Here is a 26,514-nt window from a genome sequence, read left to right as displayed (position 1 = left end):
CAAAGGAGTTTCCTACATCACAACCTGACAGAGAAAGTCTACTAGTAAAGGTAAATGAGACCCATGTAGGTTAGTGCCAGGATTTCCAGACATTAATAAGCATCTTAATCCATACCTTTCCGTTTTGTGGCAGAAAGCAGGTCATTTGCATTCTCTAGTTCCTTCTCCAATTTCCCTATTTTCTCAAGCATTTCTTTTTCCATTTGCTCTTTAGATCCCTCCACCTCTAGAAGATGATCTTGAATTGCTTTATTTGCTAAAAACATTTTTAAAGACAATGTTCAAACATATAATTAAAATGTTGGAGCTTATAAAATGTAACAGAATAGTCTTTTTTTCTGTCAGAAAATATTAACTGGCAGACTGTGGTTGACAGTTATTATCCACTGAAAGCTCTTGCTCTACTTATAATTCCTGAAATGTCCTGGCCTGGCAAATCTTTGCTTTCTTTTGATGTCTCCTATCCATAGGGAAAATAAGGGAACTCAAATTGTAAAAGTGCCTCTAAGTACCTCTTTGGTTTTATCTGACCATTAGAGCATAGGAAATAACTGAAAAAGATCATAGGTAAGTTACATTTCAAAAAAAAAAAAGCAAGAACATAAGAGAACCAAAGACTTTAAAATACACTATTTATAATTTAAAAGTGAATCTTATTTACGGATTAATATGAGCACCCAAACTGTAAACCCGTATGTACTTATGAAAGTATTTTAAAGATGGAAGAAAAATTTCCTATTAAAAATCAGATTATATATAGGGTTATTAGCTGAGCAAAATAGAAAAACAGTAACTATATTTTTAAATAAACTATTTGCTGAAAACCCAGAATCTTTCTTTTACATCAATATTTGTGTTCCTAATAAAGTTAATCTAACTTCTAAATCCAAAAATCTATACACAAAGGTAAAGAAAAAAAGTCCCTCCTATCTAAAAATAAAACAATCTTCATATAATTTAAAAGGTACCTTCTCCAGCTTCTTTCAAAAGTTTGTGTAGCTCATCTACTGCTCGGGTCAGTTCATTGCTCTTTGCCTCTGAGTCCTCTGCAGCACTCTAAAATTTAATCTCAATGTTACCAAAACATGCAACAACGTAACATTAGGACACTAAAATGTGTGGTAGGGTACCTACCTTGTATAAATTAGAGAGCTTTATGTGAGCATTTAATTCATTGTGGAATTTCTCTTCCATACTGGCCTGCTGTTCTTTGGCCTGAAACAAACAAACAAATAAACAAACCAACCAACCAACCAATTTTAGCAGACGCGGTTGAAATGAATTCAGAATGATTATCAAACACCAAAATTAAAAAAAAAAAAATACAATTTTGTATATAAATAAAAAAAAATTAAAACATTAAAATCAGTTCTCATGATAAAGGTGAATTACTTTAATGATAAATAGTAATGATTTTTATCTAAAAGCAGAACACTTAAATATTAAAATTAATGATTCTCACTTTTAGACATTACTTTGGATATAGCATGTAACTGTTATGTATGATTAGGTAAACATCCTGACTATTTTATGGTGCCAGGAACAATTCAAATCATAAAATAATTGCATAAAATAACAGTTTCATAATTGTTGTAGTATTTTTGTAAAAGACATTTTAAAGTGGTCACTATACCTCTTTCAGTTTGGTCAACAGATCCTCCACATGCTTTTGAAGATTCTCATTTGACGTTTTCAAGCTGTTCATCTGCTCTTCCATTCTCGTAACCTAGAAACAAAAAAATAAGAGTTGGGTGGGGGAAAATGCTGTATTAACTGAAATTAATTTGATATGAAGTTTAGCTGCCAAATAAGCATAAAATAATTGCCCACCCTAAAAAATATTTTATATAAAATATGGATATTTGAGAAGACAAAAATAATAGCTCACAAAACAACATGTTTGGATTTAGCTCACAAAAACTTATCACCACTTCTTAAACATGTTTTAGGAAAGCTACATCATTAGAAAATAGTACCAAAATTCATCAAAGAATATCATAAACTCTATTTAAAAGCAACAGATTAATTTCCCAGGCAAAATGTTTGAGTTATGCCTTCCATGTTTGACACTCAATCCTACATTTACTTTTGTATACTACTAAATAACTGTTTAATTAACTGTCACACAAATGTAAGTTATACCCAATACAAAGATACAATTTTACTAACATACCTCCTCTTTCTTGTTTTCGAGATTACATTTAAGCTCTAGAATCTCATTTCCTTTTTCTCTGCCAAGAGCAAGAAGTTCATCAGTTTTGGTTTTTAACTCTGTATTCAGCCATGTATTCTGATTGTGTAGTAATTCCTTTTCTTGCTCCAAACGTTTTTCTCGATACTAAAAAAAAAATCCAAATAAATAAATAAATAAATAAAATAACATTTATAGTAAAGGATAATACTTGGTTACTTGAAATATTTTGTCTGCAGCCAAGGAACACAAGCAGAATTTTACCTTACAACACAAATAAGTAGCTGTAAGAATTCTTAATAGAAAACATAAGAAACTTAAATATCATATAAGCAAAACAGCTCAATTATAATTATCTTAATCCCCTGATATTCAAAAACACAGCTTTAATTACTTTACACTTTACTTAATTACTTTAAGGTAACTTGCCTTAATTTAATTTAGGTGAATTTTAAGGTAAAATTTTATGTTGTGCATTAGGAATTATGTTACTTGCCTTAACAGAAACATCAGAAGCTTGAAGTTCATCCAATTTTAACTGAAGTTCAGCTTTTGTTGCATTGCTTTCTTTATGTTTTTCAGTTAGACGTTTAACATCCTCTAGGAAGTTCAGAATTTGAAAATAGTAATTATCTATTACTGAGAGGTACCAAACATCAAAAATGCATATCTAGGAATATAAACATTTAATACTAAGCAAGTATTTCTCAACATCTCTAATTTTATTTCATTTCTGCCATACTTAATTATAATTTTTTAAAATAAATAGATGATAAAGAAGCCAAATTCCTGTATCTGACCATTTAAAATTATACTGGTTATTTTATTTTAAATGCAGTGTCTTAAGCTAAATATACAAAATTAACATTAACTTTTCTGATATATAACCAAAGGTCTATTAAAATTTCACAAATGGCTATGTGTTAAGTTAAAAAAACAATGATATACCTGTTAAATATTCAAGTTCTTGAGACAGTCTCTCATTGGTTCTAATTAAGTCTCTTTTCTCAGCTTCTAATTCTTCCTTGGTCCTTGTAAATTGGTTCTGTCATACAGAGGAACAAGCACAATACATCAAACAAGAAAAAAATCAAGCTTATCCATCAATCAATATAGGAACTTGAATAAGAAATTGTCCCTTGTTAGGAAAGATTTAAAAATTGTTGTTCTTTCTCTCATAACTTACAAAGCAAAAAGTTACTTATATTCTCAACACTTCTGTTCATGTTTTGGATTTGTAAAAATTATTTTTCCTTGGCTCATGAAAAAACTCATGTCATTGTCATTTGAAAGTGTCCTACTTAAACATATTTATTTTGAAACATACACTTACACCTTGGTTCAAAAAACTTTCTCAAAAAAGATCCCTGAAGATGAAGTTACTGAAAACAATGTTGTTAGTCAAACTGCTTTCCAGCAAGACAATGGCAATTTATGTGCATTTGAGTCATAAGTAGCCATCTCAAGCCATCCGTGCCAAAAGTAAATACTGTTCTTAAGAAATTACTGTTAACATAGGGAGGTAAAAATAATTACATTGTTCCTTTATCTGCATTTTTCTGATTACAAGTGAAATAGAGCAACATTTCACTTTGCCATTATTTATGCAGCTTACTCTCTCTTTTTAAATTCCTTTGCCCATTTCCCTCTTGAATTTTTTTATAATTTAAAAGTGGTCATGCATTAAGAATACAGTATATTTTTAGTGAAAAAACTTTAGTGGTTTATTTGCATTTTAGTTCTTTTTATGTGGAGAACTACATTTCTATGGGATCAAGTCTATTACTCTTTCCCACTGTAAGTATCTTTTATGTATCCAGTACCTTTCCAATTTTTCCACATCTAAGGTTCTATGGGGTTAAAGAGTCACTGGGTACCCCTAACTGGTATAGCTTAGTGGATTGGGCATTCTCCCGCTAAGTGAAAGGTCACTGGTTAGATTCCTGGTCAGGCACATGCCTGTGCTGTGGGCCAGGTCCCCGGATGGGGGGCACATGAGGGGCAATCACTCGATGTTTCTCTCCCCCTCTTTCTTCTCCTTCTCCCTCTCTAGAAATCTTTAAAAAAATAAAAAAGAATCACTGAGTATAACCGTTTTATTAAACAAATTGGTCAACAATCCTTGTAATTACATTCAATTTGTTATTCATATCGCTACTCTAAGGAAATGATTTCTGATGTGGATCATATCCTCAATAGTATCACAATACTTGAAATAATGCCTGAATAGTAAGCATTAAATAGATAACTTCTAAGAGAAAGGAAAAATGGAAGGCAGGTAGATAAGTGGGTGGATGGACCTATAAACACCAATCCTATGTCTAATTCTGTGGCAGTTTACTTATAGTAAGAATTTAACAAAATTAGAACTTAAGAAATTGAGAGCTAAAAGAAAGGGTTTTCTTGGTATTAAGTACCAATATATTCTAACAAGTAAGAGAAATGTGCAATCTATTAATAATACATATAAATATCCAATTAAGAAATGTATGTATACAGCCCTGGCTGGTGTGGTCAGTGGATTGAGCACCAGCCTGTGAACCAAAGGGTCGCTTGTTCGATTCCCAGTCCAGGGCACATGCCTGTGTCGTGGGTCAGGTCCCCAGTAGGGGGTATGCGAGGGACAACCACACACTGATTACTTCTTTCCCTCTCTTTCTCCCCCACTTCTCCTAAAAATCAATTTTTAAAAAAATTAAAAAAAAGAACCTTATGTATACATGTTTTTGTTAGTAGCTTCTCCTAATAGAACGTTTAACCTTTTCTTTGACTACATAACTAAGAAACAAAATCAGAATAGAAAACTTTCTCAAGTATCATATTTACAATTAGTTTTATCCATAGGAATAACGTTTACCTGAATAGCAATACTGCGATCCTGAGCAAATTCAAGTTCTTTGTTTTTCTCAGTTAGTGCCTTCAGTTGACTGTCTGGATAAAAGGAATTTTATGATCATATACACAAAGGCTTAAAACTTGCAATAACAGGTTTTATCCAGCTGCCACCCATACACACTTTAAAATTAAGAAGCTGAGTCTTAGAAAGGCTGAGTTATACTATGTATTCCAAATTGATAAATATACCCCAAATTTACTATATTTCTAGACCAAATTTTAAAACATGCTACCCTGTTTCCCAAATTGCATTTGTGATCATCCTTGCCAACATTTACAGTAAAAAGCATATACAATTATGAATTCCCTTATTTTTCAATATCTTCCAAGTCAATCATAAAAAGTGAATTATATTTATAAGGAAGCTGAGTTTAAAAAATATCAAGAAATTAACATTTAAACCACATAAAATATATATAGAATAACTCACAATAATAAATACTATAATTGTGATTCAGTTTATCACTCCAAAGACAGCCTTTAACATAGAACAAATAAAATTATACTTGATACCAAATTATCAAATCCCACAATGTTCACTTATAATGGGCTCTCTCTTTATACAGTTTCTCTTCTAAACACATGAAGGTAATTAGGAAAGACTGTACTTTTCAAAGCTTTTTTCCATTAAGACTCATCTATATTACATGCTAGCAACTGAATGAGCAAATACATTATTACTTACTGTACTTCCAGTCTTCAGTTCTATTTAAACAATTAGCTGATTAAAAGAAAAAACCCTGCTAAATTTGTCTGAATTTTCTATTTTTCTGGAAGGTTATTTACTGCTTTCCAAACTTACAGATCCAGAATGATAAACCAAAAAAATACAGATGTAACTGTATACCTCAGATTTCTGTGTAGGTTTATCCCCATCTTCCCTTCCCTCTCCCTTTTCCAGGTCTCATACAAGCAGCTGTAGTCAGTCATTTTCCTGAAGTTCTTTACCCTCACTCCTGTACAGATCACTTGTCTATGCCAAGGCAAAACGATGTAGAGATAATAAGCTATACCTCGCTACGCAGTAAGTATTTATGTGCACTCACTACACATATATCCGTACCATCATACGTACGTCAAATGTTTTAAAAATGAGTTGTGCCAAAATGAGCTGGAAAAAAGTTATGACCCAAACAAATAGCCAGTGCACATGAACCTGGTTAAGAAAGAAGGTTGAAGAGTTTAACTATTCTCCTTTCTGAATTCCCAAATTAAAATCCAGTTATATCTAGTAACAAGTATTATGCCCCTACTCTACACAGGTCTTTCCTGACATTTGCTTTCTTCTGCTGTAGACAAAACACATAATATACATCATCCTCCCCAGAAATGTCAGATCTTGTGTACCTTCTAGGACTTACTGATGTAAAAAACTAATTAAGAAGGAAATTAGCTAACTTTTTTTCCCCTGAACTACGGTGAAGTTAGGAAATATCATGAGATTAATAAATACTTACAAAAATTATAACCAAGAGAATTAAAACATAAATAAATGTAATGGAAATAACAGGTTTTAAACTTTCAACGGAACACCACAAAAATAACTAAGTCACAGTCTTTACCTTTTCATTTTTACAGTTGCTGGAATTTTTGCAAAAAGCTCTCCAACCTCCAGGCACTGTTATGAGTTGCACAGGGTGGAGGGGCTCTTGGGCAGCCCTCCGAGCCAAACCCAGCCCCTGACCCTTAGCCCTCCGTTCTCTTACAGCCTTTATCACGAGGGAAAACCAATACATTACAATACGTGAAAACAATGACACTTGGGTCAGTATTTTCATAGACAGTAAATGTTTCCAAAGCATGCAAAGCTGTCTGAAGATCTCAATACTCCACGAATACTATAAAGATGCAATTAAATACTTACTGAGCTTCTCCAGCTCAAGCCGCAAGCTCTGGCACTCCTGGGTTTCGCTCACAAGTCTCTCCTGGCTGTGGGAGAGCCTCTTCTCTATCTCAAAGTACTGTTGTTCTACAAAAGAGCAGAGAAAAAAAATAAAATCAAACACAAATGTATAGACAATTTTGATACTGCAACTTATTTTTAACAAGCTTGATTTTAAAGTTTAAGACATAGTGTTTCCAACCGACTTATAAATATATGACAAAAGAAAATAAGGCCTAAAGGGGATTTTACAAATTCCTTGTCCAAACCAGATTATGAACTTCTTCAAGGCCGGTAACATGTCTTATCTTAGTATCGTCCCTATACATCAGTAAACTTCTGAGCATAAAGCAGAAAAGCTTTATTAAATGGAAAAAAATTTTTCTGATTAAAAGCTGCTTTGCTTTAGAGGCTCGACATAGCCAAAATACTACCTAAAAGTACAAAATTAAATGTATGTAAAAACAACTGCGTTAACTTACCAGGGGAAGGGACTTGAGTATGTACTGTTTGGCACAGCATCAGACCCATCGATGACACGCAGTATTTATTATCAGTTAATGAACCGGAAACAGTGAACTGTATTATTCACTTTTGGGACTCAGAAAATTAATTTCCAACATCAGTTCTGCTTGATAATTACATTTCCGGAAGTAAAAATGTATTCAGACTTTTCAATCAACTTAGCAAAGCCCCGTACCAATTCCCCCAACAACTGGTAAACCAAGACACACAACAGGAAGTCTGCGTTTTCCTAATGGTAATTACTATGATCCCCATTTCTTATCAGGAGTGTTTCAGACACTTGTAACTTTCTTTCTTTGAGGGTCTACGACAGGTATTAATAATAAGTATAAACATGTTTTCTATTAAACTCCAACTTCTAGAGATAAGTCCGATACGTTAAACGTATTTACTGCACGGGCACTCCGTTGCCAACGCCGTTCTGTGCACCTCATTTTTGTGAACACCCGGGTCGTAACCGCGCCGCGCGACACACGCTCAGAATCGGCGCACGGAGCAGTCACTCAGACAAAGGCCTCCGCCGGAGAAGACAGCAGAGCGGAGCCCACCCTCGTTTTACGTGCGGCTTTCGGGCCGGCTACGCGGGGCTTGGGTAGGGGTTGCGGGCTCGCTTCAGTCCAGTGTAAAGACCCACATCTTCCGAATTTCTTACTGTGAGACTACCCTAATTACAAAGAAAACGGACCGCAATGTGGATTCCGATTTGTAAAAACAAACGAATACGAAGGCTCCTCCGCATCAAACTGAGAGGAGCAGGTAGGACAGGGGCCAGGGTGCCCACGGGACTGAGGAAGCGACGCTACGAGTGAAATCGGGGACAGGGCGAGCCTTTAAGGGGAAAAACCCTGCCACGGCCAACGAGTCGGGCCCAGAACTTATCGGCGGGAAGCGCGCCGTACTTACCGCTCTCCACCTTAAATTTCTCGTGCCGCCCCTTCAGGCCATCGATCTCGGACTGCTGGTCGGCCAGGAACTTCTCCAGTTTGTTCTGGACGGACTTAGGCAGCTTGTTCAGCTCCGAGCGCTCCAGGACTTGCTGCAACACCGCCGCCATGTCGGTCGGGCCGGGGGCCCCACCGGCAGCGGACGACGGAGCAGAAACGGAGAAGCTAGGAGAACACCAGGAGGACCCCGAAGCCTGGCCGGCCACCTCTGCCACCTCGCTAGGGGGCTCGCGCGCCCCTGCTCGCCGGAGACTCCCGCGGCGGGACCCTGGGAAACCGAGTCCTGTGTTAGCGGCAGCAAAAGAGGCGCCTCAGCGGCCGTGCCCGCGCCCGGGTGCGCGCGCAGCCGCTGGAAACGGTGCACTCTGGGATCACGAGTTCGAAGGAGGCCTGTAACGCGGCCCTGCACTCGGATTTCCGGCTCCCCCTTCCCACCCGCCCCTCAAGCCTCGCAGGACGCTGGGAAACGTATTTTTTTCCTCAATGCCTCCTGCGCACCTAATTCCGCATAGCTGGTTCAGCTTCCTCCTTTCTCCCCGCCCCCCGGCTCTCCTTGCCCAGCCTCGTGACCACTGTCCGGGAGGTGGCGCCATAGAGTTCTCGTCAACCCACGTCCCTCCCCGAAAAGCCGGGCAACCTTACCGTCTAAGCTTCGCGATGCCATGGGGAGTCCTCTTTGGCGGTTTCGAGACACTGAGCCACTAGAGGGCATTGGTCGCGGCGGGGCCGGACGACAGGCGCCGGGCCAACGCCAAGCTCTCAACTGTGCCCGAAAGGGGGCGGGGTGGCGACCGCAGTCGCTTTGGCCGAGGCGCTGCGGTGAAGGCGGGGGTAGGGGGGGCCGGGGGTGAGCAACGCGTCATCAATCTGAGCCACCCGACTCGGAGGGAGACCCTGGGTTTGGAGTGGGAAGTGAGGTGTGGGAAGTCCGTCGCTTTCTGATGAATTCATTGGCCGCTGGAGACCAGTACTTGAACCTTGAACTCCCGTCTCAGGCGGACTGGTTGGTACATCTGTCGGCCACGCGTACAGGTGAGTCAGCCTAAGGGTGTAATTCGTGTGTGTGAAGGTTGTGCGTGTGCACTTGGACACAAATTTCTTTTTTTTAAGGAAGAAAGAAACAGACTGTAGGAAGCATATGGACAGACACTACTACAACTCACTGCAATCAAATTATGGCAAATTCATCTTATTTGAAATGGCTACCTAGATGCCTTGTGTGTGTGTGTGTGTGTGTGTGTGTGCGCGCGCAATAGTGATAGTTAACAGGAATTTGAGGAGCCCGGTTCATTTTCCAAGAAGAAGGTTCTTAAAAGAAGCTAGGAGGAGTTTGAACTCACGGAACCCTGAAATTAAGTTTTCAGACCTGCTGTGATCCAAAATCTTTATTTTGTAAACTAGGTAATCAAGAGTGCAGAGAAATTGAATCGCCTTGTCGCAGTGTTTGGACAACTTGCAAAGCTTCGGCTGAAACACAGCATTTCAGGAAAAATTGAACTGTAAGGCAGGAATATGCAACCCATGGCCCGCGGGGCTACATGCAATCCAGGATGGCTATGAATGCGGCCCAACACAAAATCGTAAATTTACATAGAACGTTATGAGATTCTTTTTTCTTTTTGTAATTAACATGTCGCAATGTGTTGGCCCAGAGACGCCAAAAGGTTGGACACCCCTGGAAGGCAAGATCTACCTTTTTAGTAGTGTACTTTGTAAAGTAAGGAGTAAGGTTACCTACATGTAAAAGTTTTAAAGGAACACTAGAGAAAAAAGTCTGACATTCAACCAGATTTTATAACCCAATACGTTTTCATCTTCCTATTGCATTCAGTTTCTTATACATTAACAGGGCTGGTGGGTGACACCTTGGAAGAAATATAATTAGAAAGTTATGTACTACAACATTGGGTTCACTGTCACTGCTGTTTCTTGCAAGAATTAGGAACTTTTAGGCCAGAAGGAAAGGAATAGAATAGCGTGATGAAGCCGAGGAAAAGGTAATACACAGAAATGCATACATGCTTTATGACACCGTGGAAAGTCGAAAGCCCTTACCTTTAGAGAGGCATTGATAATTTAGACAGATAGTTCTGTCTAGACCTAATCTAAACAAAAGTGGTGTGCAAACCCTACTTATTTGCATGGTTGTCAGAAAAGAGGTAGGAAAGAATTTAAAGCATTTTGAGGCAAAATTGAACACGCTCTTTGGAAAAAACAAAGCCAAAGCAGTATTCAGTAGGCCATTTCAAACTGGAACCAATTCTCTGGGCTTTAGTTTTAGGAAGTGCAAAATCATTGTAAGTGGCAGTTTATTGGTGTCAGATGTGCCACCCTAGCACATCTGTAGTTGCCTTGACTGTGTTGTGCTAAGACTGAAATTTTTTATAGAAATCAAATGACTGACCTCAATCGAAAATACTGCATCTGTGTTCCTATAGTCTTTTATAACCATTTTATAACACTTTTGAATATCATCTCTTTACATTTTTGTCTCCCAGAGTAAATGTGACCCCCTTGAGATCATCATTCATTATTGCCTAGCTCTTCTAGTCAGTATCTTTGGTTTTTAGCTACAGAAAAATCAAATCAAAGGAACATAGGCCAGCAAGAGGAGTACACTGGTTCCCGTTCGCAGTTGAGAGTTCCCTTAGATGTGGTTGAGTAGAGAGGCTGGGGATGATTCCTCAGTATGAGCGTAGTTTGTTTGTTTGTTTGTTTTTTTTTTTTTACTGTTTTAGGAATCAGCACATTTTTATTAACAGAACTTTCAAAGTTTAGAATTAAGCATGTATTCTGAGCTGCTCTTTGACAAATCTCTTGACTATTTTGCTATATTTTTTTCAACTCCAAAGTAAGACATACAATTATGTTAACAGAAATTTAGAAGAAAGCAGTTGAATAATAAGGTTTTCGTCAAAATAATTATTTGGTAAGAAATGGATGTTAGCCACTTTTTTCCCTCACAAACTAGTTTCTTTGAAGCATCACTTCAAGAAGTCTTTGAAGAGAAGTTTTATAATCTCTTTTTGAATTTTTATTCAGAATTTTGTATTCGTTTTGAAGGATTTTATATTTGTTTTGTTCTTTCAGTTTCATTTTCAAATATTGTTGCCCTCCCCTATTTATATTATATTAAGTTATTTTATAAATCAATATGTATGTGATACACAAGAGTTACAAAATATGAGCACAGTATTTAAAGGCATGAATTCCAGAACCAGAATGAGTTTAAATATCATCTTTGCCACTTCCCAGCTCTGTCACTTGGACAAGTTACATGACCTTTCTTTGTTTCAGTAGAAGTTATACAAATGTTTGCTGTTATTGCCTTGCCATTTATTAGTTCTTGTGCTATCAGTTACTCAAGAGCAGAAATCGAGTATTATATTTGTACCATCCCACCAGGCACAATTTCTAGCATGTAATAGTTCTTCATAATATGTTTATTGAATAAATGAATTTGATTTTTCCTGCCTCCCAGTGAGCAGATTAAAAGCTACATCTTCTCTGTTTGAGAAATGAGCTTGCAGAGGCTCAATAATAGGTTATCAATGATAACTAAGGAGTGCTGTATCTGAAACAAAAAATCAAGTGTGTTGACTAATAATTTAGTGTCCTCTCCCTTATCTTAGGTATGTAAGTAAGTATTGTCTCCTATATCAATTCTGATTAGTAGTCATTTACTGCAGACTGTGTTGAGAATTCTGAAGCTACACTTGAACTTTGCAAGTAAGAATACCGTATTTAATCAGTAATCACTGCAAATTTGGGGGTAGCATTGAAGTAGTACCATTTCTCTCTGTACTTCCCCTATGAGGAAATCATTGGAAGGTATATTTTTTTTTCCTAAAAGTACTATCCTTGTTTTGGTTTTTTTTTTTGGCATTTAGGAGATTTAAGTCTCAATAATGGGAAGAACCTACATTGTAGAAGAGACTGTTGGCCAATATCTTTCAAACCTCAATCTCCATGGAAAGTCTTTTGTCTCTGGTCTTTTGATAGGACAGGTATGTGTCTTTTACTATGTACTTATTGACAGAACAAATTAACTGTTTATTTAAAGTTGAAATAAAAATAAAGTTGATATATGCTATTTAACAATAAACTCAAGGTTAGGGAATGGAGAGAGAATGTAGAAGTAACTTTAATATGGATTTTAAAGAAAAATGTGGAGCAGTAAGACATACCTAGTTCAGGTTTGCTCAAGTTAGAACACATTCTCTTTCGACAGTGTAAAAATAATTTATAATGTGGAAACTCCAAAATTAGATTTTTTACTGACCATATTATTTGTATTGGGAGGCGGTGTGTGTGTGTTTCCAAGTGTTTTGTACTCCCTCCTAATCTTTATTAATTCCTGATTATTCAGTTTTTTATAGAAGTAGCTTTCAACAGTTTTATTCTCATTCTGGTTTTTGTGATCTCAGACTTGTACCAACAGTGGTCATATACTTTGCTACATAATATAATACCTATCTTATTGATTATTTTTAATGTGGATTCAGTGGAGAGGGAGGGGAAAAGAAATTTGGAAGAAATTTGAATATAAGTCATATTCTATTTTCCTCATAGAGTTAAGCCTTAAAAATCAACACAAAATGAAACAGAGATTTGAACAGTTACTTTAAAAAGCACGAGCATCAACTGATTCAATAAGCAGGAAGACTAGACGGCAATAAAAAGTAATAGCAACAATAACAGAAAAAGTTATATAGACAAACTGCCTATATCTGTCTAAACACTATTTACAGGAGAGTACACTGTGGCCCAAGGACCTGCTTTTGAGGCTTAATAGCAAATAAAGCTGTATTGTGACAATTCTCTTTCTGGGCATTTTATCATGATTCCTTAGAACATTCAAATTGCATGATTCACTTATTCCGGTTCTGTCCACAATCCCAAGCTACTTTCTCTTACGATTTGATGCCCCATGTTACCTACTTATAAAGAAAGCACTGTCTAGAGGACACATGTAGTCACAGCCCTTCATGGTTACAAATCTGATTTCTTAACTGGCAGGACAGAGGGCAGACGCTGCGCTGATCACCCAGGAAGTACCACGTAGGAGGCCTCTCATTAGGTAGCTGGCCTGCCTCTCTTGGCTACAGTCTGAACTTCTTTTTCATTCAGGATACTTATTATCTATTAATGTAGGGCTCTTTTTGCTAAGAACTTTTCATGTGAGGCTTTTTACTCCCCATTATTATTTGTTTTACGGGAAGAATTTTAGGGAAAGATGGGATCAGTGAAGATAAATGATCAGTGAGAAAAATCCCTGTTCCAAACTTGCCCGGCTGTCTACAGGCCCTTCCTTACCAGGGAGTTTCCCACAGTTTAGGGTGCTCCTTCCTGCCTTTCTTTATGCTGCCTTTTCATCCCTTCCACTGCTCCACACGTTCCTTCTTCTCCTTTACTCCAGGGTTCACCACTTTTCTCTCCTTCCCCTCAAGCCTGTCTGTTTCCTACTCCAAGGGTCATTTTCTTTTCAAAGTCATAGATTTTATGAGAAGGAAGAGCTTTCTTAATTAGTGCTTACCTTTTCCTGTGTCCATTTGAATGTAATTCTCTGGAAACAATTTTTGTAGGAATAATTTCTCTTCCTTTATTTTCTAGTCCAGTATGACACCAATGATGGGAATTTCAGGTGATATCCGAGGATGACACCATACTGACTTGAATTATCAGCCTTATTTTGACTCCTTCTTCATAGGAAACTTCCACTGTAATGACACTGAGTTATTAAATGTTCCCTACATTTATCTTTGGATTTCCCGCCTTTGATTACCATTTAGCTGCTACTAAAATAGAGGAACATAAATGTGATATCACTTCAATTTGGACACGTGTACAAATTCCCTACTGTTGTCATTTCTTTCTGTTGTTGCTTATTTCCTTTTCTTTCTTTTTTACTTACTGTTGACATACAATATTTTTCATATCAATGAAAATAAGATGCATAAGTCATTCGTTGCTTTATTTTTACTAAACTACCCAGTCTGTTCAAATTACCATAATTTGCCATATGTAATGTGTACTTTTTGCCTAAATTTTTGAGGGAAAAATAAGGACGCACATTATACAGGGTATAGTGATACCATGGGTATAATAATGGGCATAATAATCCCATGTATAATGTACACAAAAAACGTGGGTGCACATTATACATGGCAAAATACAGTATATAGGAAGTAAATGTAATAACTAGAAAATTGACCAAGCATATTCATTATTTTTTGGTGTAAATACAGTTTATTCACTCATCCGGTAAACCATTTGTAAACCAGTTGTAGTGACCACATGTGATTCATATTGGATGTCCAAATAAATAACAGGCTGATATTAAAAATATTAAAAGATAACATGTGGGGAAAATGGTGTAAGGCTATCCATGAACATTGGTTTCTCTATAGATCGCATATAATATAGGTATTAAAAATTTAAGCTGTTAAAAATGTACTCAGTTTTTGCACATCATAAGAGTATTATGTTCCTCAATCAGATATCACTCTAAGGAGCTTTTCTAATTTGTTTTTAAGTGTTCTTCACAGAAGGATTATGTGATTCTTGCCACTAGAACACCACCCAAGGAGGAAAAAAATGAGAACCTCAGACATCCCAAAGATAAGTTGGATAACTTGGACGAAGAATGGGCCACAGAGCATGCTACCCAGGTCATCACACTTTCTCCTGTATTGTTAAGTTGATGTTTGTTGACTGACAAAAAAAAAGCACTTTACCCTCAGATTGCTAGACTAGGATTTCAGAATGCCCATTTTTAAGTTTTCACAACTTACTTGAAGTTAAGTAACCTACCGAAGATTACAGAATTAACAGTGGAACTTGTATTTGCACCCAGGCAGTCTGACTTCTTGATCTTACATGCTATGCTTTTCCATTGTTAATATTTATCCATTTTAAAAAATTTGTCTCTTACTATCAGTTATGTAGCTTATCTCCAATTTACTTTAAAGTAATACTGGTTATTGATAATATAGTTTCTGGTCAGATTGTTTTAAAGACTTAATCTAGGCACTGAGGCAATAAAATGATGGTTAAATAAGAAAAAATCCTCAGAATTTATGTTTTAACCAAAGTGAAAGATATTACCCAAATCAATTATAAGAGAAATGAGATAAACATGGAAGTGTTGAAGGAATGCAGAGGAAGGAATGACAAAACACAGGCTAGTGTTTGGATTCAGACAGCTTCACAGAAGGCTCTAGACTGAAAGATGAATAGGACTTTGCCAGTAGAAGTCAGGGGACAAACTGAATGCCTAAAGGACGGTGTGATAACTGACCTGAAGGCATGAAAGTTAAAGGTCACTTAGAAGAAGAGCAAGCAGTTGGGTATAACTGAAACACGGGGCATGGAAAAACATATGATTACACGTAAGACTGGAAGGGCCAGTTAGGGATGACTTTGGAGTCCCATCCTAAAAAGTGAGGACTTTTTTGTTAGATAGTAGCTATGTAGTAGACTTTCAGAGCTCCCTATTTTGAGAAAGTGTTAATGTGATTGATCTGTCAGTAATTTAGAAACTGATTTTAATGCCTTGATACAGTGTAAATTGAGAGTAGAGTGACTGAAGACAACAGAAAACATACAGCAAGGTCCAAGAAAAAAAAAATGGTGTGAATCTAAACTAGACTTGGCTTCATGAGAAACCGCGTTTACGGCTGTTTTGTTTATGACTATATCCTCAGTGCCAACCACAGTGTTTTCACAGTATTTTGGTATTTAAAGAGAACTCCAAATATCAGATAAATGAATAAATTAAAGCAGTGAGCAAAAACTCCATTGCCGAAACATTTCAGAGAAAGAGCTAGTATCAGGACAATTTAGTGACCAAGCAGATTGGAAGTGGAAAGATACGTGAAAGAGTAGCTAAGGATGACAGAGATTTTTAGGCTGGGTTTCTAGGAAGATGGTGTTGCTGTTACACACGCAGGAAACAGATTTGGGTGTGGGTAAGAGAATGATGTTTAAATTAATATAAAACTAGGTATTGAGTGGATGCTACCATCTAATAGGAATGTTAGAATAAAGTAAAAAGTAGAATTATTTCCTTCTCTAATCAACTTTAAATCTTTCAAACATACACCCATGTTTATTGGTGTCTGTGTCTGTGTTGAGGGGTGGTATGTAGTTACTTAAAAACCCAGGAAATATTTAGTACTGTCTTCTCACAAAAATATTAAATATTTTAAACTTAAATGTCCCGGGGCAGGGGGGATGTGTGTGTGTGTAGAAGAAGAGAAAGAAAGATGTATTTTATATACATATAAAAATATACAGAGTCTCGCAGAAGTAACATCTGCTTGAGTGTGGTTGGTAGGGTGATAATATGGGTATAATAATTTATAGTTTTAATTTGAACATTTCACCTAAAATGTCATATGGTATGCTTGAGTGTGATATTATGTTACAGAATTACATGCTTATGATTTTATAATAAAAGATTTTGTAATAAAAAAGGCTGTTATTTGTGCCAGACCCTGTATATGTATATACACATGTAGAAACATAAAGTTTATATAGCAAAATAGATTCGTATTTTTTCCTTCAGAAAGAAATGATTAATTTTATGTTGGTAATTTTGAAAAGCTATGCAGGTGCCCCATGCTGAATATGAAAATTTTATTCTTTGTATTTCGAGCTTTTGTTACTATAGTGAATAGAATTTATGCAGAGGGAACAATCAGCAGATTGTACACCAAAGTATTTTCTATTAGAAATTTTCTGATTTTCTGAAGACTTAACTTTTTGATCAAGTTGTTTATATATTAACCACACAAAAGATAACCAAAGCACTCATTGCTGAGTATGGATGGTAGAAAGAAATCCATGTGGCATTATGAAGTATCCACAATGACATGAATGGAAATAATAGATATTATGGAAGACAAACTGGTAGTATGTATCAAAAACTTTAAAAATATCCATAACTTCTTAAAGTAGTAATTCACCTTAAGAGATTTATCCTAAGTAAATAACCTGGTGGACACAGAAAGACTTCCTAGGATTTTTAACCAATACGATTTTAGAAAGGAAAAGTAGAAATAAGATAAATGCTCGATTATATCAATAAATAGGTTTAAAAATTGGGGGTAAAACAGCAATAGAAAATGGTGGATTTTCAACTCAGACTCTGTTCAAATTCCAGGCTTTACTATTCTGCTAAATATTATAGGGATAAAGGATAAAAGGTAGTTGAGAATTATTTCTTCCCTTCAGACCCTCCCAGTAATGTACCTAAAATTTAAGAAAAAGCTCAGGCTGAGGAAGCAGCCTGAGTAAAGGCATAGAGTTAGAAAGCCTAGGCATGTGTATGAAGAACAGTGAGAAGTTTTTGACTGGTATTTTAATATTTCACAGAAAGTAGTGTCAAGTGGGGGAGGCCCTGAGTATCAGATTAACCAAATTTTAGTCTGAAATAGCACTGTAAGGCAAAATTATTATTTTATTTAGCTGACAGTGGAAGCCATTGCAAAAATTTTAGGAGGTGTTTCAGTCTTTGATCCCATGAGAAAAGGGTTTGTTTATTTATGTAGCTAATGGGTTTCATTATTAAATGACTTTTTTTCATAAGGTAATTGTAGGGTAAAAGTTCAGGATATTCTAGGAAGATTATGTACATGACGACACCCCATTTACCTTGGTTATTATACATTTCTCAATATTTTAACCATTTTTCAAAGTCCCCACCTCAATGCTATGCAGTTGTACTCAGTAAGTATTTCCTGATTTAATATTTAGCTTATCAAACACAAAGGATTACATATAAAGCCAAATGTCAATGTAAGCTAATACTACATTTCTATTTTTAGGTATCCAGAATGCTACCTGGGGGACTTCTAGTTCTTGGAGTATTTATTATTACAACTTTAGAAATGGGAAATGATTTTCAAAACACTCTGCGCAGAGTAAGTCTGAAATATAATAATTCTTAATAAGATCAAAATTACGTCTTATTTTAATTGATGTTGTATATACACAATGATCGTAGGCATATTTAGATTACCGTTCCATAATTGTTTATGCTGAGATTATGTTGAAACAGCTTTTCTACCCGATTGCTTGGTATCTTGTGTGTAATAAATGTCAGTATTTGTATTTTCAGTCAAAGCTACATATTTTAAAATAGCTTTTATTTTAAAGATTTTGTTACTATTATGAAACAATTCTAATGACGTAATGGCTTTGTCATGCCGTAGCAGTAGTCTGTTAGACCTTCCACGTAGTTTCAAGTGATGGCTATGATGTGTATTATATTTCATATGTCCTTATGTATTGCCTTAAATCTTATGTGACATATAAATAAGAAATGCCAAATGGTGACATGCTCCATTTTTATCATTTCTCATTCTAATTAAAATAAAGTCTTTAGCCCTGGCCTGGTGGCTCAGTTGGTTGGAGCATTGTCCTGAACACCAAAAGGTTGTGGGTTTTATTCCAGATCAGGGCACATATCTAGGTTGCGTGTTTGATCCACAGTTGAGACACATAAGGAAGGCAACTGATTGATGTTTCTCTCTCACATCAATGTCTCTCTCTCTCTCTCTCTCTAAAAACCAATAAGCATATCCTTGGGTGAGGATTAAAAAATAATAATAAAATAAAAAGTCTTTATCTATATTTCACTTAAATGTTGTTCAAAATTAATTTTTCATGTCCAGTCAATTCTTAATGATGGTGGATTATATTTTTCTACTTAAAAACCAATTGTTATGTGAATAGAACCAAAATGATTAATAATCAGTTTAATTCTTTCTTCTGAAGAAAAGACAATTAAATGGTAGAATCATGGAATTTTAAAGCTAGATGGTGTTTAGGGACATTATAATTGGTTTTTTCTACACTCATTTTTCTTCTTTCATTTTGCATTCAATTGCTGTGTATTTTCCTCTATTTCAGCTAGTATTTGCTGTGGAAAAATCGATGAACAAAAAAAGACTATGGAATTTCACAGAGGAGGAAGTCTCAGATCGTGTGGCACTTCACCTTTGCTCTTCTACAAAGAAGTATCTTTTATTTAGGTTTTTATGTTTTAAAAGTATATGATACCAAAATAATGTTCCTGCAAGTTCCCCCCTCCCCAAACATTTATTCAATCATTATTTTAAAAAACAGGTATGGTTTGTAAGTTTTTCTGTAAATAACACATAATTGGGACTGCCAATGGTAATAATAGTAATTTGGTTATTGATTGTGTCTCAGAGTTGCAGAGTTTGACAGAAATGGCAAAGACTAGGGATTGGAAACTGTTTACCAGCCATCTACTTCTCTAAGCTGAAGCACAACAGGTCCCATACAGAGATGTAGATACCACAACTGACAGCTTTGGCCAAGAATTCTTTTATTTTAAAATTTCACTTTCAGTTGCTATTGATAAATGTTCAGTTAAAAGCACAGGTTCACTGAGCTGGACAGTTACGACATCCAAGAAATACCTATGTCTTTAGCCAAGGTCAGATGACACCAAAAGCCAGTTGTAGGGCCTTCTTAGCTGCTTTACTGTGCACCTCTCTAAGGAAGAACGCCTCCTAAGCCAGAGGAGCCTCCACTCCGGAGGGAGCGGAGCAGTGCAAGGGCCCGATGAATTAGAATCTGCAAGAGACAAAACCAAAAATTCGAAAGGGGATTCTTCCTGCAACAGCTGGGCTTCTAACTGCTTTGGATATTTAACTAAAACGTTTCATGTACAGGCCCCTTGAACCACTGAAAATTCCCAGGCGTGGCTCCATCCAGAAGAGCACTCCTATTTGTTATACAGGGGGTGTATTTGAGGACAATTTTGCAAGCATTTTAGTTCTATTCATCATGATTAGCAGCATTTATAAGTAGTAAGAAGTAGTTTAAAGTACCACAACTATAGTTAGAGTGATTTCTATATGTATGTATATTTGTACAAACATGTATATACCTGCACATATGTATATATTTATCTTTAAGTGTGTAAAGTGGTACGATTTTATAAAAACTCTTGGATACTTACACTTTATTTTATTTTTATTTTTTGCTGGTTTATTTTCTTTTGATTATCAAGAATTAATTCTTTTTTGGATTATTTCCATCCTTAATTAGTAAAGAATATCTTGTCGAACTTACGATATCCATGATCCAAAGGTAAGAAAAATTGCTCTTTAAAGATTTTTTTGTGTTGCAAAGTATTTTAAAAATAAAATTCTTTATTTAGTTTTATCATTTTCAATGCTGTCCTTTCCTACTGATGTCCACAGTCACCAGTTTTTTTATTTTGAAATATTCATTTTATTACAAGGAAACTTTATGTTTTTTTAAATTGTTAACATTGTTATAAAGCTCCCCTACCTTATTTATGTGTTTAGTAGTATATTTGAGAGGCTGGTAGTAAAAACATGTCGGTTTTTGGTAGCTACAGTGCCTGCTAAGCAAGTTACTTGTACTTGGCAGAATCCATAGTAACATTTTACTAAGATGTTTAAAAGCAACGTGAAAAAGCAACTTTGCAGAATTGTGTTACCAAGGACGGGTCAGAAAGGAGAGTGTCAGGCACGTAGTAGTCGCTCAGTGACTGATTGCTTCACGACAGAAGCTTCAGAATTGACATTGTTGAAGCTACAGATGAGAATCTGAGGACCAGAGGACTTGTCAGAATTCTAAACGTGGACTGCCCGATCCTTTTCCAGCCAGCCGCTGGGGGAGTTGCCAAGTTCAGTTTTCTGAAGATTACTAAAATTAAATGCATGCTTTATTTTTATTTAATTCTAACCTATTGTCCTTTAATGAAAGAATGTGGCCAAATATGTTAGCTGTCAGGTTGTATAATTATTAGGTTGTACATATTATGACCTAAATCATGTTTTATGTTTTCCTCCTTCCTCACTGCTAAAGAGTTCAGCAAAACCAGCGGATTGGAAGTATCAGAATGGACTCTCAAGTTCATGGCATTCTTTAGAATGTACAGTTCATGTTAATATTCACATCCCACTGTCTACTACTTCTGTCAGCTACACTCTGGAGAAAAATACAAAGGTATGCGGGTAAAATGAATTTTCTGTAGTGATTACTGAATAGATAATCTACTTTTATTCTGGTTGTCTGCCATTCGTTTTATAGTCCTCAAAAACTGCATTCCAATTATAATGATGCTGTTTGGGGTAGCTAATTTATTACCTCAGATTAAAATGTCATCATACTGATATATTCATATTTAGCATAATAGGTGTGCCATAAATATTTGTTAATTAACATAATTATGTACATTGTAAAATTAGTTATGTAATTATATGTACTGTTTGGTCTTTCTGCTTTCTCTTGGACTTTATGGTTTTGTTTTCTCATTTTCAGTCCTTTTTAAAAATTTCTATATCATTCCTTTGTTCATACCTCATTTCCTTTGAAGGAGGCAAATGGAGGTTGCTTATTTTTTCCTCTTTAATACTGCTTTATATATTTCAGGCTTTTTCTCTTTTCTCACATTTTTTAAAGATAATGGAAATTACTGAATGTATATGACTGTGGCCATGTAGTTATTAAGCCTCCGAAGTCTATGATATGAATGGTAGTTTGGGATAAAGACCAGAAACACTATTATAAAATAGGAGTAAGGTGCCAAATTTTGGGGGTATACATTTTTTGTTGTTTAGGAGACTGAGTTTAAATACCACATTACCGATACTTAGAGATTTTTACTACTTCAGTGTATTAGGTGGAAAATGTTGACCCTAGGGAGTTTATGGGAGATGGCCTTATATCTGAAAGCTACCCGTTGTGTTTCTTTTAAGAATGGACTTGCACGCTGGGCCAAGCAAATAGAAGATGGTGTTTATTTGATTAATGGACAAGTGAAAGCTGAAGATTGTGACCTGGTAGAAGGACAGGTGAGTTAAAAAAATCATCTTATGAAATTATTTGTGTTAAGGAAAAATAAAAGATGACTATTCTTAGTTGTTTAATCCTTTTCTTCATGAAGACAGTTTTCATCTACTTCTTATTTCTAAGTACTTTTAAAGTACAGGGCAGATGTTTTTCTCAGAAAATGATGGGAGATTATTTCTGTAATAATTGGAATCCTGCCCTGATAGTTTGAAGATGAAGTTTCTCCACTTTAAAGAGGGGTCTCTATGGGCTTCTAAAATAGCTTTAATTTGAAGAGAAACTCTGGTGATCACTCCTTTTGGGGGCCGGGGGGATCAGTGAACTTTATGTAAAAAACCAAATGGTAAATATTTTAGACTCTGAGGGCCATTTGGTGTCAACTACTCAGCTCTGATGTATCATGAAAGCAGCCACAAACAATGTGTAAATGAATGCTCTTGGTTGTGTTCCAGTAAAACTTTATTTTTAAAGACTGGTGGAAGTCTGAATTGGACCCCTAGACCATAGGTTGCCAATCCTTGCTTTAGAGAAACAAAAGTAGGGAATTAATGGTTTTTAGCAGCTTATATTGATTGCTATAGAATACACAAAATAACATGTCTACAGAAAAAGTGAAAATAAAACAAGTAATAAGATTTTTTTCCTCTAGGTTACTTAGTATGTGTAGGACAGTTCCTAAATCATCTTTTATGTTGCACTCCAATCTCAATAATCTAGTTTTTTTACTTTATTTTCAGAAAAAATCTTTTAGAGGAAATGCTCAAGCAATCGGTCATTCTTTTGATGTCAGAGTGCTAACACAGTTGGTAAATATTTAAAAATCCTACTTATCTAAAATATGTTATTTATAACAATAACCTTAATGAAATTGTTTCTGTTTTTATGTTTCTACTTTGAAAGTCAAAGAATTTTAGAGATGTAAGAAACTGTAAAAAAATGCCCAGTTCTAGGAAAGTTACTCCCAAGAAACATTAATTTAGTAAAACCTATTTGGGTCTTTTTGGCCTAAGACTGTTAAAATTTTAACATAAAGTAGATAGCATTTAAATATAAATATACATATAAATACACACATACATACACATGTGTGTGCATGCATGTAATATTTTGGGTTTATGTTTTATGACACATGTAATTCTTCACAACTTATAAGTAGAAGATGTGTGCACAGATATGCCAAGAGTCATCATTTATTTAATATGAAGTAGATTTACACCTCTTCTGATTTGATAAAAATCACACATTATTAGCAGTTTTTAATTTTTTATGGCTGTTTTAAGTTACACATCTCTTCTTTTCAGAAATTGAAAGTTGGGCATCTTGAAGAATAAGAAGTTAAAGCTGTAATTATTCCTAAAAGTATATGCATGCTTTTGATTTTAATCCTGCTTGGAATTTTCCTTGAAAACAGGCAGGGTATAAAGTACATCCATGTTTTTAGAAAGCTTCTATTTCAGTATTATACTGGAAATGTTGAAACAAAAATATTACTAGGACTTGTATATTTTTTAACTGAATAAAATAGACTTATGAAGATGTTTCCATTTCTTTTTTTCATTCTCTGGGTTAACAATAGATCATTACTAAAATGTCATTGGATTTATGCCACTCAACATTAGTTCTTAATTTCTCTTCTCAATACTTTAAAAGTATTTTTAATATTTTGTTTTCCTCCTTATTTTAGAAGTATCCTTTGTTTTAAGGCTATTCCTTTACCTAAATATTTTTTGCTAGTTATGTGACCTCTTGTTTTATCAATCAAACAATTCAGTTAATATTATTTTAGTGATAAAATTGGAGTGGGAAGATGTGGTGCAGAGTGAAAATACTAAGAGAAGAGTGGAAGACCATATCATAAATTATCATAAGAGATGATTTATTGTAATGATATTTACTATTATATAGTGTAGTATATTTTTGTCAAACATTCCATGGTCAGTCAGCTGGAAACTTTAAAATCATCAATATATAATAAGTGGTCAATAAGTACTTGATGCCCCTTTCTTTCCATTCAGCTTCTGTCATGTCTTGTTTATTCTTTCTTTGCAGTGTTAAGTTCATCTTTTTTTGTTATAGTGTCATTAGCCTTACAACATTATTATTTCATCTATGTTAGGTAATTCTGAAATGGTCTCTCTCCATCTATTCATTTTTGTCCAAAGTGATTGATTCTCTGAAAATCCTGATTCCTTTTTTGTATATATTTGGCACATCTTCCATATTTTTATTCTATCCTGCATATAAAACTTCAGATTATCCTTTCTGAATCACAGTTTGTATTCATTCACTTGTTCATTTATTTCTTTTCAGATAATACTTCTTAAGTGTGTATAAGGATCAGACACTGATTGTTAACTCTCCTTGCTTAAAATTCCTCAATGGCTCTCTATTGACTGGTTATAAAAGTCTATTTCAAGGCTCTTCATAGCCTTAGCATGTCTTTTCATTATTCTCTAGTTTCTTCTTCTAGGGTCTGCTTTCCAGTCCTTCAGAATCCCGTGCATTTCCTGAGCCATTGTCTTGCCGGTGCCATCTCATCTCAGATGTCCAGACTGTCAGGATCCTATCTGGACATTAAGATCTAACCCAAATGCTGCCCCTGTAACCAGAGGGCTCTTTCCTTTTCCAAAACACCATACCAGTATCCTCCTTTTATGAACAAGTTAGGTCCCCAAAGTCCTTTTATAAGCCAGTTGGTTCCTAAGTCCAAAGACACCAGAAGGAGTTGACTTTTGTAGAACTCAGATACAATTCCACCCAAAAGGAGTGAGCCGATTTCCCTGTTTTTTAAAACCCCTTCTTGATATGTGTGTGTGTGCGCGCGCGCGTGTGTGCACACACACATGCGCGTAGTCTTTCGTGTATAGTCTCATTTAGTTTGGAGAACAAAGCACTAATTTATACATACGTAGCTTATATGTCATCAATGTGTTATATACTATAAAATACATATTAAAGATAGATATTAGACAAGTAAGTAGAGTATTATCTTCCAAAATAGAATAGTTTCATAGTAAAGCTCTGCACTGTGGATTAGGCAAGCCATTACTCCTCTGGCACCTCCACCTTGCTGATGTGTCAGTGATTTCTGCAAGTATCACAAGAAGCTTATTCCAGATATTGTATCGGCATTGTTACCCTGCTGCTTGGCTTGTTGACATTTTTGAATGGACCTGAAATTTTTTGAACTATTTCGTCTGTTACAGAATTTTTTACCACCAAGACCTTTACAGTGTTAAATTTAAATTCTTAAAAATAGTTTTTGCTTGAATTATATTAGACATTGACTGTTAATCCTTTTTCAGTAGCTACATATTTAAATCATTCGATTTTGTCACCATTTTTTCTCATCACTTCCTGGTTGTTCTTTATTGCACACACATAATTGGCACTGTTCACAAGTTGCATGATTTGTTTTTGTTCTTCAAAATTGACCTTATTGTTGAATGATTTATTCCACGTGTACTTGAAACATATTTTATGCGTCCATTGTGGGTTTTTTCAAAATAATCTTTTTTTACAAAAAGATTTATTTATTATTTAGACAGAGGGGAAGGGAGAGAGAGAGAAAACAGAAGAGAAATATCGATCAGCTGCCTCTCTCATGCCCCCAACTGAGCTCCTGGCCCCACAACCCAGGCTTGTGCTTTGGCCGGGAACTGAGCTGGCGACTTCTTGACTCACAGGCTGGCACTCAATCCACTGAGCCCCGCCAGCCCAGGGCCATGGTGCGGGTTTTTTAAAATTCATTTTTATTTCCATTGTGATTTTTATAGACCTCTAGTAATGCTGTCAATGTTTCAATGATTTCCTTGTTTTGGCACTAAACTAATAAGGTTAAGAATGTGAAACATCTCATGATGAGGTTAAAAATGTCTGTGAAACATCTCAAAACCAAGTATGAACTAACACTCCTTAGACTAAAGAAGAATGGGACCGTGACATGAAAATAACTGCTTGTGGCCACCGACCCCGTCCCCGGTAACAGGCGTAGCTGGCTTGCCCTTTTCCTGCGGCAGAGCGTGTAGCGCTACTTCAGTCTCTGAAGGGTATGGGTTGAAAGTGTAGAAACAAATGAGTGTCTAGGCATTGCTTATAATTGTGCCATATTTATCACATCCTGCTTTGTATTTTGTGCAGACCTTACAGTGCATGCCATGCAAGTCCTATTAGATCACGTCTTTATACATCTTTTCATCATCATAATTACCTGA

The 26,514-nt window shown here is 35.7% G+C and overlaps 2 protein-coding genes across 3 annotated transcripts in view; one reads left to right on the top strand and one right to left on the bottom strand.

Moving 5' to 3' along the window:
- The window catches only part of TPR (translocated promoter region, nuclear basket protein), a 60,740-nt gene extending 51,967 nt beyond the window's left edge, over positions 1 to 8,773 (bottom strand). The window contains exons 1-10 of the mRNA XM_054587643.1: positions 8,397 to 8,773; positions 6,951 to 7,055; positions 5,049 to 5,122; positions 3,140 to 3,236; positions 2,688 to 2,791; positions 2,174 to 2,338; positions 1,634 to 1,726; positions 1,135 to 1,215; positions 969 to 1,056; positions 116 to 256 (exon numbers count right to left, since the gene is read on the bottom strand). Coding sequence (XP_054443618.1) covers positions 116 to 256; positions 969 to 1,056; positions 1,135 to 1,215; positions 1,634 to 1,726; positions 2,174 to 2,338; positions 2,688 to 2,791; positions 3,140 to 3,236; positions 5,049 to 5,122; positions 6,951 to 7,055; positions 8,397 to 8,547 — 1,099 coding nt within the window. The 5' untranslated portion in view covers positions 8,548 to 8,773. The remainder of the gene's footprint in view (positions 1 to 115; positions 257 to 968; positions 1,057 to 1,134; positions 1,216 to 1,633; positions 1,727 to 2,173; positions 2,339 to 2,687; positions 2,792 to 3,139; positions 3,237 to 5,048; positions 5,123 to 6,950; positions 7,056 to 8,396) is intronic.
- Positions 8,774 to 9,320: 547 nt separating this feature from the next.
- ODR4 (odr-4 GPCR localization factor homolog) overlaps positions 9,321 to 26,514 on the top strand; it is a 33,166-nt gene continuing 15,972 nt past the window's right edge. Inside the window, exons 1-10 of one of the 2 annotated variants that reach the window (XM_054587642.1) lie at positions 9,321 to 9,469; positions 9,839 to 10,017; positions 12,328 to 12,444; positions 14,974 to 15,108; positions 18,268 to 18,363; positions 19,355 to 19,461; positions 20,530 to 20,566; positions 21,314 to 21,454; positions 22,207 to 22,302; positions 23,038 to 23,106. In XM_054587642.1, coding sequence (XP_054443617.1) covers positions 12,346 to 12,444; positions 14,974 to 15,108; positions 18,268 to 18,363; positions 19,355 to 19,461; positions 20,530 to 20,566; positions 21,314 to 21,454; positions 22,207 to 22,302; positions 23,038 to 23,106 — 780 coding nt within the window. In that variant the 5' untranslated portion in view covers positions 9,321 to 9,469; positions 9,839 to 10,017; positions 12,328 to 12,345. The remainder of the gene's footprint in view (positions 9,470 to 9,838; positions 10,018 to 12,327; positions 12,445 to 14,973; positions 15,109 to 18,267; positions 18,364 to 19,354; positions 19,462 to 20,529; positions 20,567 to 21,313; positions 21,455 to 22,206; positions 22,303 to 23,037; positions 23,107 to 26,514) is intronic. The other variant, XM_054587641.1, reaches the window with a different exon arrangement.

This window comes from Pteronotus mesoamericanus, unplaced genomic scaffold (assembly GCF_021234165.1).
Source record: "Pteronotus mesoamericanus isolate MK-2021 breed Mesoamerican mustached bat unplaced genomic scaffold, CSHL_Meso_final scaffold_1186, whole genome shotgun sequence".
In the NCBI taxonomy this organism is placed as follows: Eukaryota; Metazoa; Chordata; class Mammalia; order Chiroptera; family Mormoopidae; genus Pteronotus; species Pteronotus mesoamericanus.
This window is presented reverse-complemented; position numbering and strand designations above follow the sequence as displayed.